This window comes from Tachypleus tridentatus, chromosome 13 (genome assembly GCF_004210375.1).
Source record: "Tachypleus tridentatus isolate NWPU-2018 chromosome 13, ASM421037v1, whole genome shotgun sequence".
NCBI lineage: Eukaryota > Metazoa > Arthropoda > Merostomata > Xiphosura > Limulidae > Tachypleus > Tachypleus tridentatus.
Window position 1 is genome coordinate 78,162,419 of NC_134837.1, and position 13,988 is coordinate 78,176,406.

Below are 13,988 nucleotides of genomic sequence, written 5' to 3' on the forward strand. Positions count from 1 at the left end.
CTGTGTTGTGAATTTCTAAGTTCGTTAATAACCCATAATTTTAGTGATTACACTTAATTCATTTTACACCATCCTCGACATACTCGTTGTTGTAATGCCTAATGGTAGATGTGCATGATGTTATTAAAATAGTTAGGGCTATTTATTTAAATATGTTAAAAGTATGGACAATATTTAAGGTTGTTTGGAGGACTATAGAATGTTTTACTTTACATTTGAAACCAAAACAAGTAAATAATGAGTGTCCTAAATCATACGGTGAAATATTATACATTAATATACCCTAAAATTGCTGATGACGACAATTGTTTCAGCATTTAGCAAGAAAGCAAAGTCCTGGTTCTGAGTTAACAAAATTACAGACAAATTAAGTATGTTGAATACAAGTAAGCTACAATGGCCTCTAAAGAAATTTCGTCAGATATTACAGATACACAGCTCAAATCTAAGTCAACACTCTTGAGTAGACTGAGTGTAGGTAAATAACATATCTTGGTAAAGTCCATACAGGGACTAACTGGAGATTAAAACAACCCGGGTAAACTATTTTCAAACCAGCTTATGGATGTTTAATGTTGATTAGTCTATAACATGTACTAGTACTGTTCAAACAATTCACAAGTTAAACCAGCGGTATGCAGCAATAAGTCTGCGAACTTATAACGCTAGAAACTGGGTTTCGATAGCCGTAGTGGGCAGTGTACGGCCCATTGTGTATTTTTGTGCTTAACAACAAACAAACACAAACTAAACAATAAAAAAAACAGTTTACAAAATATTTCGTTAACAATCTAACGTTTATTACATGTATTAACCAAATTACTAAAATATAGACCCGTATAACCATAAAATTACACTGCTTTGTACAAAATTAATTTTAATATAGTAATGTGATTATCTTCTCGTTAGTCTATGGTTTATCTTATGTAACGGAAAACTGGTCACTGGATTTTTTATTTTTTTTACTTTTCTTCAATGAATCATCAATCTAGCCCTCTGTGGCTCAACAGAATGATAATTAGCTTATAATGCTAAAAATCAAATTTCGATACCGTGATGAATAGATAACAGATAGCCCATTGTGGTTTACGAGCAAGTAAAAAATAAATACATGAACAACCAGCCCCTTGAAAATTGTCCTGATAGTCCAATCTGCCTTTGGATCTATAATAGTTAAAATACGAAAAAGATTGTTTGTTTTAGGAATTTCGCATAAAGATACACGAGGGCTATCTGCCGTCCCTAATTTAGCAGTGTAAGACTAAAGGGAAGTCAGCTGGTCATCACCACCAACTGCCAACTCTTGGGCTACTCTTTTACCAACGAATAGTGGAATTGACCGTAAAATTATAACGTTCCCACGGCTGAAAGGACGAGCATGTTTGGTGTGACGGGGAGTTGAACCCGTGATTCTTAGATTACGAGTTCAGCGCCCTAACCACCTGGCCGTGCCAGGTCCGATAAGTCACCAAGCTTAATTCGAAGTTCGTTTCCTCAAGGTGGTCTGAGTGAAAATAGGTTATTGTATATCTTTACATTAAACAACAATAAACATTTCCCGAATTAAATATTTTTTATTTTATTTTATTCTGAATAAAATAACGTATTTTTTGTTTGTAGCTAATTAAATGTATATATGTATTTGAAAAATGTTGCGAAAATATATCCATGTGATAAATTTAGTATTTAATACTAATAACATATACATGAAATTTCATTGGAAGTCAATTTAAATCTTTACGTTTTATTTACAAGTCATATGCCAATTAAAAAAGACCAAGAGAGAGCGCTAAAAGTATTTCGATGTCAGGGGATTCGAAAAAGTTCAATTAGTCAGCTTTTATAAGTTTTACTACTTTTGAGCCGTAGATTAGGTAAACAAATGGGTATACGTATATAATTCTAAAACATATATAGACCTTGAATTTTGGAATAGCTTTAGTTTAAGACTATGCCCTCCAGTTCAGTTTTAGTTCAAGTAAGTTAAGGTATAAGTCTCATACTTTATGCTTAATTTAAATATTAATATTACTAGCTAATATGCTAAAACTAATACAAAAACAGAGTAAATGAATTGGTATGTCACAAGCATAGTCGTTTGTCAAATCACTCAGTGTTTTTATAGTAAATTAACTGCCTGATTGTATAATTCTGGCATCATCCTCGCCTATATCTGTCCGTGTGTTGCTCATGGCAAACTTTTGTGAATGCTTATTCTTGATAATTGTAGAACACTGGTATTATTTTTATCAATATTGTTCAGTCATGTAATATGTTATATGACTATTATCGGGGATATGATATGTGGTGGAGCCCCTATTCCATAATTTAAATTATGAAATTTTGTCTAAGCATAATGACAACTCTTAAGTGGTACAGGAACTCTGTAATTGCTCCAAAATTACAGTTAATATTTGGTATGTTTTGTAGTAGTTGGATAACATTGCTTGGGACATTAGGCTGTAGAATTGAAACTTGCCAGGTTTATTTGTCTTAGTTCTATTTATTTTATTTTAGATTTCACTGTATTTCAAATTCTTATTCACTCATTTATATTACACTTTTAGCTATACTTGACAAACTAACCAGATTGTATATGATTTTAAATTTTTTATTTAATAACCATTAAAATGTTAATGTTGGGTATATAGAAAGCATATTATTACTAAATGTAACTCTAAAATAACTATCTTTTATCATGCTTTTTGTGAACTTTTAATTATAAATTGAAACTTTCTGATTTTATAAAATCTCAAAGTCAGTGGTGTATGTGACTTTAAATTTTGGTTTTATGTTAATTAGAAAAGTTACAGCAGTTCTAGCAGTTGAGTAAATTTTTTGATTAAGCTTATGTAAAGGGTAATTATGTGTGACAAACTAAGCTTTAAAAAATAAATAAGACTCAAATTGATAATAATTATGACTAGGTGTTTATATTTTTCATAAAATTATGCCATATAAAATCCTCTTATGATAACATAAGACCATTGTATCACTCTTTAGAAAGAAACAAAATATATTTTGGTAAACAGTACTTAAGCACTAATCAGGTATGTGTAATTTCATGTATTGATGAATATTTTCATATTCTCATTAATGTGCATAAGTAATATGAAAGCTACTAATTGGTATAGCTAGCTGAAGAACTATTTATGTGAATGGCCATAGCATTGTTGACAGAAAGCATGGTGACAATGAATGTACGTCTCTAGCAGTTGTATTGACTCTACTTAAATTAACACTATAGAGTGTTTTTTGTGTGTGTGTGGCAATGGTCAAAGAGTAAGCAATAAGTTTTAATAATCTTAAGACCTCTTTTCACCCTATTATGAAATTTAACAGTAACAGTATTTATGGCAAGGTTTGTGGTAATCAAATATTGGCTGTTTTCATTGGTTAGTAGCTTATATGATAACCAAAATATAACTACAAATTATTTACTAATTTTTAATTTTTGTTTACTATTACTGATATTGTTTATATATTATATAATGTACAACATAATGTTTAGGAAAAAAGGACCTGTTGGTCTCTCTTTGCTTTCCCATCAGATAAACAAAATTAAAGCTCCTAAAACTGGCCTGTATCATTCATATCATTATCAATCTTTCTCTTAAACTCAATTAAATTTACTACTTACATAAAATACAAAAGCAACCTTTTACAAAGGCCAACCACTCTCATAGAAAATTGAAACTGCCTTGGCTGAAGATGACTCCTAATTTGCCAAAATTTATACTTGTGTCCCCTAGTCTTTCTATTCTCACTATTTACTATGAAAAAATATGATGCATCAACACTATAAATTTACTTTACAATCTTAAATGCCTCAATCAAACCCCTCTCAACTCAGTTTGCTTTTAAGGGAAAACACTAAGAGGTTTCAACATCTCCTCATGTGATAACTCTTCCATCCCAGGCACCATTTTAATAACTATTCTCTGAATCCTTTTCATATATTTGATATCTTTCCTAAGATAAGTAGCCCAAGACTGAACACAGTATTCCAAATGTGACTTAACTTGTGACCTGTATAAGGAAATTATAACATTTTAAAACTTGTATTCAGTATTTATGTAGGTACAACCTAAAATCATATTTGCCCTACCACCAGCAACAACACATTACTTGGATGGCACATGGAACTAATCAACCATAACATCACAATTCGTTCCTTTCATGACACTTAAGGCTATTCCCATTCAAATCATGATAATCTGCATGAATTATCTTGCATTTATTATTATTTAAATCTTGTATGCAACTTATTTGCCCAACTCACTAAATGATACGAATCCTTTTGTACAGCAGTAGCATCCTCTTCACAACCAGCAACATCCAATCATCATACAAGACCATACAATAAAGTGAACATATTAAAATAATGGGAAATGAACTACAGATATATGAAGACAGATAAAACAGAAGAAAAGACTTAGTTTTATTTTGTTTGTATATAATCCTGCAAAATTGTGACATTTATCTTTTTTCTTCCATATCTTAAACTAAAAGAATGGTTTAACAATATTTTTTTCAGGCTTGAAAATGGGATCTGAACAGAGTAGTCATTCAAGGTCCAGAACTCACAAGTCACGAGCTGGTGTATCTACTGGACAGGCAGGGCGAAGTTCTTCACCACGCCCTTCAATAAGCTCCGATTCAGATATTCCTTATATTTCTTATGCAGTTAATCGGCCAATAGGAGGTGAAATTTAATTTTTATTATTTATGTAAAAGCTTTTGTGTATTAGTAATGAAATAACTTGTTTTTAAATTATAGGTGAGAATTGACTGCTTAGAATTATTTCTTAGGTTTTTAAACATCTAATAATTAGATTTAATTTTAACACTTGAGTTATTTTTAATTCACATCAGAATAAAAAATAATAATAATGTATACTTAGCTTTTTTTTGCATTGAAACACCTTTGTCTTGGGGTAACAAATTATTATAATATATGTAACAAGACAAAACTTTTATGTTTAATTTCAAACACTACATTCTTTTTTGAGTCCCTCAGAGTTTGTTTTTTTCTCTAGAAGAATGGTGTTTAATGGTATTTCAGTCACATTCATTGTTAATAGACATTTTTCATTAATTAGCAGAAATTATCAGGCCTACTGAAATATAACACAATTACAGTGATAAGAATTCCATTTATGTAAGCCATTTATTAGAAAAACAATGGTCATTACATGAGACCTTTTCCACAAGTACTGAAATATGATTATAATCAGTTATGTTTGTCAAAAGACATTTATATTAGGCTCGTTGTATTATTAAGTACTAAGGAATGTAATGTTTAAAAATACAATAAATCTCATACTTTGAGATAATGTATCAACTCCACACACAGAATAGTTTGGTCTTTCATGTTTGTGCATGAAACTTACATGCCATGAGTCTTGAGCTAACTCTCACATAAAGCTTATATTTGAAATAAACTGTGCTAGTGTATAGTGACATTGTCAAATGGTTATAGCCCTCCACCAGTAGAAGGGTGACACAACCTCCTTGCACAATAATTCCCATTAAGCACTTGCACTCAAAATAACTTCATACTTTTTGTCAGCATTATGCATAATGGGCATGATTTGATAATTATTAATCATTAACATGATGTTTGTGAAAGTTTCATTGATTTCTTTTCTACCTAAAGTAAAAAATAATTTTTATGTATTGTGAATCCTGAAGTGATGGTAACTTTCTTGTCTTGTGATAGTGATGTTCCCAACATGAGAACTAGTTTAATGTGGCTTTTTTGAGGTCATTTTTTGTGGAAGATGTAATGCCCATTGTTCAACATTTCACGGGTTCTTTCATACATACTGGTTTCCTCCTCTCATCTGTTCAGCTGATATTCCTTCTCCCTTCTTGAACGTGATAATGATTTTGAAAGGCAGTCTTCCCATATTGGGTTAGCTTTGGTCTTAGCTTTCTCTGTGATGGAACATTCTCACAATTTTAAATGTGTTTTGAAGATACTTTCTTTCTCTTTTATCTTTTGATTTCACATGTGCTGTACTATGCAAAACCCATAGTCAAGACTACTTTGTCTTCCTACCTTTACCTAACATTAGGGTCTATGTAGACATTTTTTCTCAAACATCTCCACTCTTGCACTAATGTACCTTGTCCTCTTCTCTGCTTGACTGCTGTACTGGCCTACAGCCATTTCTTTTTCAGTACCTTGATTCCCAGTCTTTTATCTGTTATTGAGGGGGCACTCCTAAACTTTTATGTCCCTTTCAAGTGCCCAATTTCCACATCTTCATCTCTTTCTTACCATCCTCTTGCATTATCTCTTATCACTTCACCTTTTGTCTAAGGCAATTCATCATATTCCTAGTTAATGTATACTTCTCTAATACTTGTTTTATGTTATCTTTATTAGGTTCCATTTCTTTGTGCTGAGGTTTTTGGTGGTGTTACTGACCCATTGGAAACTAAACTTAGGGCAATATGGCATTAGCCCTTATTGTTTACTATAGTTTCTTGTCCTTCTCAGTTTCATCATTCTGTTCTTGTCCCTTGACTTGCTGAATTCATGTTTCCCTTTTTCAGCCTCCTTCTCCTTTCCATCCTTTCCTTTCCCAATGTAAAGGTCATAACTTTTCTTATTAGTTATTGCCTTTTTGGGCACTGCATATCTCTCTCTCTCTCTCTTCAACAGTGTTTAGTCTGATAAATGGATTCTCATTCAAAGCCTATCTCTTCATGTCTCTCCATCTCCTTCCCTTTTCCTTCACTTCTTTTTTGTTTCCCTTTATCTCCAGTATCTTGACTAAGAATGTCACTGAGGGGTATTGACCCCTACATCTGGTTGTTTCTCTCACTTTTTTGTGGTTTCCAAGAAAGCTAGAGTCTGATGCCTGGTTATCAACCATTCATTTCTCAACTGGTTTCTTTTCATCTCTAGGTACGGAAGATTGCTTTCCTCTTCAGTTATTCTTTTCTCCTGGACTGTGGACATTCAAGGTTGATATTCTGGACACCTTTTGCACATTCCAATTTACCCATCCAACAGATATTTTTTTCTTTTCTCCTTTAGGATCAGGACTTTCATTCTGTGCTCCACCTTTTAACCTCAAACCTGCTACATGTGTCTTTATTCAAGTCATGGGGCATTTGCCTATCTTGTTCCAGATTTGAGTTCCATTATTATGTAAATCATTGCTTTTTCTCACCCCTTATCAAGAAGATTCCTTTTTCATATCTGCAATCTTCTACAGAAGGTTTCTCAGCAGGGATGGCTTGTCAAGCCTTTCAGTTTGTTTCTACCTTATATTTGGTACACTTGGGCATGTTCTTCCACTCCCATCCCAAATTGGGCTGAGTTTTCTGTACTTTGTTTATGAAAAGTGTAATTAATTTCTTATCACCTAGGTTTGTACATATCTCTTATATCCTGCTCATAAGGTGCTTTTGCTTTTGGGAACTGTGGCTTTTGGGAGAACAACCACTTGTGGATGACTCTGTTATACAGTCACCATCAAAGTTGGACTTAACACCTCAATTTCTCATCCTGCATTCATTGTTTGAGGAATCTTTAGGGCAGATGTCCCCTTTTTTCATTCAAAATGGATTGGAAGGACTTGCTGGTTCTCTCAAGTCAGTAAGGAAGCTGTGCTTAGGAGACATCTTGATGAAAACATCTTCTCCACAACACACCAAACTCCTCCTGAGTGAAAAGAGCATTGGGAATATACTCATCTAGGTTACTCTCTGTGTTACCCTGAATTCCTCAAGAGGAGTTATTGTTGAGAGTGACTTGAAGAACATTCCTGAGTTGAAGATCCTCACTTGTTTTTTCCAGCCAAGGCATTTCGTGGGGTGTGCCAAATCTCCACTTGCAAAGATGAAATTATTGTGTCTACTGATGTTTTGATTTTGATGTTTACATCACCATGTCTGCCTACCACAACCAAGGCGTCTGAACAATAAGGCATGGTCATACATTCTTAACCCTCTCGAGTGTTTCCAGTGTCAGAGGTTCAGTCACTTGAAGAAATCATGTTGTGGTTTTTTAACATGTGCTTGTTGTGGTGGCAAGGACCACAAGGCCTATGAGTGTGAACTGGAATCATACTATATCAACTATAATGGTTCCTACCCCTCTTATTTTAGTTCTTGCCCTAAATGGGTGGAGGAGAAAGAGGTACAATGCTTGAAGACTAGGAACAATATCTCCTACCTAAACATTATTGTTTCCCACTCTATCTCGGAAATATGCTGATGCATGCCATTCCATTGCCACAGTGGAAATGCAGAGAGATCTCTTTGTACCTCTAGCAGATTTATTTACAAAACATCTGTAGAATCTTTTGCCCTCCATGGTTAAAGGAATTGATGAGTCTACATCTGTTCCTATCCCTGTCCCTGCCACTCTTTCTAATATCTGCCTGGGTCCACTTCCATTGGATTGGGGTTCGGGCATTTCCTTGGATCCATCTTCTTTGGCCCTGAAATGCACAACAATTATTCGTTTATGTCCTCATTTGCTGAAACTTTCTTCCACAAAGAGAGACCTGCCTACTCGACCCAGTGCAGGATTGATATAGATCAATAGACCTCCATCCATTAAAAAAAAAATGGTTGAAAACAGAAGGGCTTCCCACTCCATTCTTCTCCACATAAATAAAAATGGCCACTTTGATATGGTGAAATTGTCAGGGTTTTCATTCATATATAGATAAAATTAAGGATTTGATTGATTCTTATCATCCTGTATGTTTCTCCTTACAGGAAATGTTTCTGAATTAAACCTGCTGATGCAGTCACCTTTTGGCAGTTTTCTTTGTACAGAAATTACAGGTTGTGTGACTGATGATTACATGAAGGGATGGCACTACTGGTCAATCAGCATGTGATTGCCCTATCTTTTCCACTCGATACACCCTTGGAGGGTATAGCCATCTGTGTATCCTTGGGTCGTACCATCACTATTTGTTTTCTCTACCTATATCCAGTCAGACCTTGATAACCTCATTGAACAATTAATGTCTCCCATTTTAATCTTGGGGGATTTTAATCAACATAATACCCTCAGAGGTGTGATAATATTGATGAAAGGGGTCGTTTCATAGAGCATATGCTCTCAGATCACAACCTTTCTCTTTTCAGTACCGGTTTTTATATTTATTTTCATGCAAATAGTCTTTTACTGCTATCAATCTCTCTATCATCTCCTCTTTACTTTTCTTATAGGGTTGACAGTAACCCACAGGGGTATGATAATTTTCTTATCATTTTGAAAGAGACTGGCTATTGTCGATGCCAACTTACCCGTGTGTCTTGAGGGAAGATGCACCACGTAAACTGGCCCTCTTTCACTGATTTCTCAGAAATTGATCCTGCTGTCATCTGTAAGCTATCAATAAATGACTGCATGGCAGCAGTGACTGACTATATTGTCCAGGAAGCTGCTCAGTATATTCCTAAAACCTTGACCCATTTTCCACGGTATTCTCATCTATGGTACAATCCTGCCTGCCATCTGGAACTGGAGGCTCAAAAATGGGCTTGAGATACCTTTCAAAGGTATCCCACACTTTTAACCTGCAATGCTTTACAACAGGCCTGTGCATGGGCTTGACAGGTCAGGCACCAAAACAGAAGGAATCTTGGATTAGGTACACAACTTGTATCATTTTTACCACCAGTCCCAAAGTCATATAGGACAAGATTCGGAAGGACAGTCTTGCTTTCTGATGACCAGGAAATTGCTGATGTCCAGACCATCTCCATTATTCTCAACGAAAGCTTTTCTCATGCATTTAACAATTCTGCTTCATTTCCCATCTTCTTAGCCACCAAGACTTGGGCAGAGTGATCACCTCTTTTCTTTCCGGCTGATCTTCTTCAGGACTATAATCACCCCTTTACAATGATGGAACTCAAGCTTGTTTTTCATTGGTCTGACAGTATATCAGTTGAACCTGATGATATTCACAATGAGATGCTGTGCTATCTTTCTCCTGCCTCTCTTGCTACTCTTGTGGTTGTTTGTAACCAGATCTGGTAGGAGAATGCTTTTCCTGATACTTGGCACTGTGTTGTTGTCCACCCTTTTTCCAAGCCCAGGAAGGACCCTAAGATTTCTTCAGACTACTGTTAAGTTTCTCTCATGAGCTGTCTCTGCAAGATCTTAGAGAGGATGGTTAATGCTTGTTTTGTTTGGTTCCTCAAATCAACCCCTCGGTGTGGATTCCTGTACGTGGTGAGGGGACCTCCCAGGGAAGGTTCTGTTCTATCTGGTTACCTTCTTTGGGATCTAAACATCCACCCACGTGTTTGCCATGCATGGCGACCCGTGAAGGGGAGGAGAGGATCCTGGTGGTTGAGGGGTCCAACCCTAACACACCACTTTGGCCTCGAATTCCTGTAGATGGGCAGCCTTTGGGTCAATCAGCTGGTCCACTTGGGCTAGAGTCAACCAAGTACCAGTGTTGGAAGTTCTCAACGGGGTGTTGTGGACATTGTGCCTGATGCTGGTGTTTGGGTATAATGCTCACGAAACCCTGGCGTTGCTGCATTGTCCTTGTGTGACTTTGTAGTGTGTCCCCTTGTAGGGCTCCATGGTGGGTGGGGTCAGTGGGTACCGAAATTTTTTCTTTTTCCTATGGATCCTCTAAAAAATTTAAATAAAATTGTAAAAAACAGACAATGGATAAGCGACCACGTCTTGAATACTCAGAACAGCAATCTTCAACATCAGTAACACACGTACCTCATTTTCTTATGTTACATTCTCTTTCGGAAAAACCTTTAGGGCAAATGTCCCCTTTTTTTATTCAAAAGGGACTAGAGGGACTTGCTGGCTCTCCAAAGTCAGTAAAGAAACTTCGATCTGGTGACATATTGGTTGAAACATCCACATCCCAACACAGTGAACTCCTCTTGAATTCAAAGGCAATTGGGGATATACCTATTGAGGTTACACCCCATACTACCTTGAATTTTTCACGAGGAGTTATTGTTGAAAGGGATTTGAAGAACGTTCCCGGAGTCAGAGATTCTCGCTGGTCTCTCACTCAAAGAGTTTCTGCAGTGAGGTGCATCTCCACTCGCAAAGATGGAGTTACACTGCCAACAAATACCCTCATTTTAACATTTACTTCACCACGTGCACCTGCCACCATCAAGGCAGGTTATCTCATTTGTAGGGTTTGGCCATACATACCAAACCCTCTTCGATGTTTCCAATGTCAGAGATTCGGCCACTCAAAGACATCTTGTCGTGGTTCCCTGACATGTGTTCATTGTGGAGGCAAGGACCACGATGCCTATGACTGTGAAATGAACCCACATTGCGTAAACTGCAATGGTCCTCACCCCTCTTACTTTCATTCTTGCCCAAAATGGTTGGAGGAAAAAGATGTGCAGTGTTTGGAAACGACACATAACATTAGTTATCCTGAGGCTCGGAAATTGCTGTCCACAACTCGGACATATGCTGCTGCACTTCATTCCACTACTACAGTGGGAGTGCAGACAGATCTCTCTGTGCCTCCAAGAGAATCGTTTTCAAAACAAATGAAAAGCTTTTTGACCTCCGTGGTTAAAAAGGTTGATGAATCGACTTCCACACCCATCTCTGTACCTCCCATACCTTCCAACAAACCTCAAGATCCACGTCCTTCAGTTTCAAATACAGGCATTTCTTCTGATACATCTTTTTCTCCCACCACAAGAGACAAAACAATTATTCGTTCGCATCCTCAGTCACTGGATTCCCCTTCCAATAACAAAAACCTGCCCACCCGACCCAGAGCAGGATCCATGGAGGTTGATAGACCTCCTCCGACTAAAGACAGTAAAGAAAAAAGACGTGGACGTAAACCGAAGGGTTCTCCAGCCACTTCACCTACCCGTTCTTAAAAATGGCCACCTTGATACAATGGAACTGTCGAGGTTTACGTTCTAATCTTGATGATATCAAAACGCTGATTGCTTCCTACCATCCTATTTGTTTTTCTTTTCAAGAAACATTTCTCAAAACTGCTGATACTGTCTCCATTCGGCAGTTTTCTCTGTACAGAAATGACAAGTTGTGTGATGGTCGAGTACATGGATGGGTGGCACTGTTGGTTGATCAACACGTGCCCACCCTGTCTTTGTCACTCAACACACCCTTGGAGGCTGTAGCCATCCGTGTTTCCTTGGGTCATACCATCACTGTTTGTTCTCTGTATCTGTCCCCTGGAGAGACATATGATCAATCAGATCTTGATGCTCTCGTTGAACAATTGCCATCTCCATTTCTAATCCTAGGGGATTTTAATGGACATCATCCCCTCTGGGGAAGTGCTATTATTGATGGGAGGGGCCGATCTGTAGAGCGGATGCTCTCTGATCACAATCTTTCTCTTTTCAATACTGGTTCTTCCACTTACTTTCATGCACCTAGTCAGTCCTTTACTGCTATTGATCTCTCAGTTTGCTCCCCTTCATTATTCTCCCATTTTTCATGAAGGGTTGACAGTAATCGACTAGGCAGTGATCATTTTCCGATCCTTTTGAGAGAGACTGGCCGTGGTTGATGCCACCCTACCCGCATGCCCCGGTGGAAGCTGGATCAGGCAGACTGGTCCACTTTCACTGCTCTTGCAGAACTTGATCCTGCCATTGTAAATCAGCCATCAATAGATGACTGTGTAGCAGCGGTAACTGACTGTATTATACAAGCAGCTGCTCAATGTATTCCTAAAACCTCGACACGTTTTCCACGATATCCTCGTCCGTGGTGGAATCCTGCTTGCCACTTAGCACGGAACGCTCAAAAGCGGGCCTGGGATACTTTTCATAGATATCCCACACTTTCAAACCGGGTTGCTTTCCAATGGGTCCGTGCACATGCTAGGTGGGTAAGATGTCAAAGCCAGAAGGAATCTTGGATTAAGTTCACAACCAGCATATTTTCTGCCACCAGTTCCAAGATCATATGGGACAGGATTCGAAAGGTTAATGGACACTACAATTCTGTCCCCTTCTCGATCTTACTCTCTGATGGTCAGGAGGTGACTGATGTTCGGAACATCTCAAACACTCTAGGTGAAAGCTTTTGCCGGGTATCTAGCACTTCTGCTTGTTCCTCCACCTTCCTGGCCATCAAGACTCAGGCAGAGCGATCACCTCTTTCCTTTCGAACTGACTGTTTCTTTGACTATAATTGTCCCTTTACCCTGGTGGAACTAAAAATGGCCCTTCATCGGTCTGCCAGTACGTCTGTTGGACCTGATGATATTCATTATGACATGCTGCATTCTCTATGTCCTTCTGATTGTTTTCAACCGGATCTGGCAGGAGAATGTTTTTCCTGATGTCGACAGCACTCCACCACAGACCATCTAATTCGTCTTGAAACATCTATCAGAGAAGCCTTTCTCAACCGCCAACATCTTGTATCAATATTCTTTGACATAGAGGAGGCTTACGACACAACATGGAGGTATGGTGTTTTGTGAGACCTCCATACATATGGGTTACGTGGCCATCTACCCATGTTTATTAAAAATTTTTTAATGGACAGGAGATTCCAAGTTTGTGTGGGTTCGACACTTTCCCGTTCTTTTGTACAGGAATTTGGAGTCCCTCAAGGCTGTGTATTGAGTGTTACACTCTTCAGTATAAAGATAAATGCCATCACTGAACAACTCCCTCTCACTGTTGCGAATGGGCTGTATGTCGACGACTTTTACATCTCATGTCAGTCGTCAAACATGAGATATATTGAGCGGCAACTACAAACCGCCCTCAATTGTGTACGGAAGTGGACTCTGGCGAACGGCTTTAATTTCTCTCTCTCCTAAAACTGTATGCATGCACTTTTGCCGTCGACGGGGTATTCACCCTGATCCTGAACTTCATATCGGTGAAGTTTTGCTGCCAGTGGTCCCGGAGACCAAGTTCTTGGGCCTTATCTTTGATCATAAACTGACCTTTATATCACACTTAAAGCAGCTTCAGGTCAAATGCACAAGAGCACT

At 37.6% G+C, this 13,988-nt stretch overlaps 1 protein-coding gene across 5 annotated transcripts in view; it reads left to right on the forward strand.

Annotated features, from left to right (window-relative positions):
• Positions 1 to 1,392: 1,392 nt before the first annotated feature.
• The window catches only part of BORCS5 (BLOC-1 related complex subunit 5), a 33,052-nt gene continuing 20,456 nt past the window's right edge, over positions 1,393 to 13,988 (forward strand). Inside the window, exons 1-2 of one of the 5 annotated variants that reach the window (XM_076477947.1) lie at positions 1,393 to 1,518; positions 4,538 to 4,705. In XM_076477947.1, the coding sequence (XP_076334062.1) occupies positions 4,546 to 4,705 (160 nt within the window). In that variant the 5' untranslated portion in view covers positions 1,393 to 1,518; positions 4,538 to 4,545. Of the gene's footprint in view, positions 1,519 to 1,747; positions 1,989 to 4,537; positions 4,706 to 13,988 lie in introns of those variants that run through there. The other 4 variants (XM_076477946.1, XM_076477944.1, XM_076477945.1 and 1 more) reach the window with 4 other exon arrangements.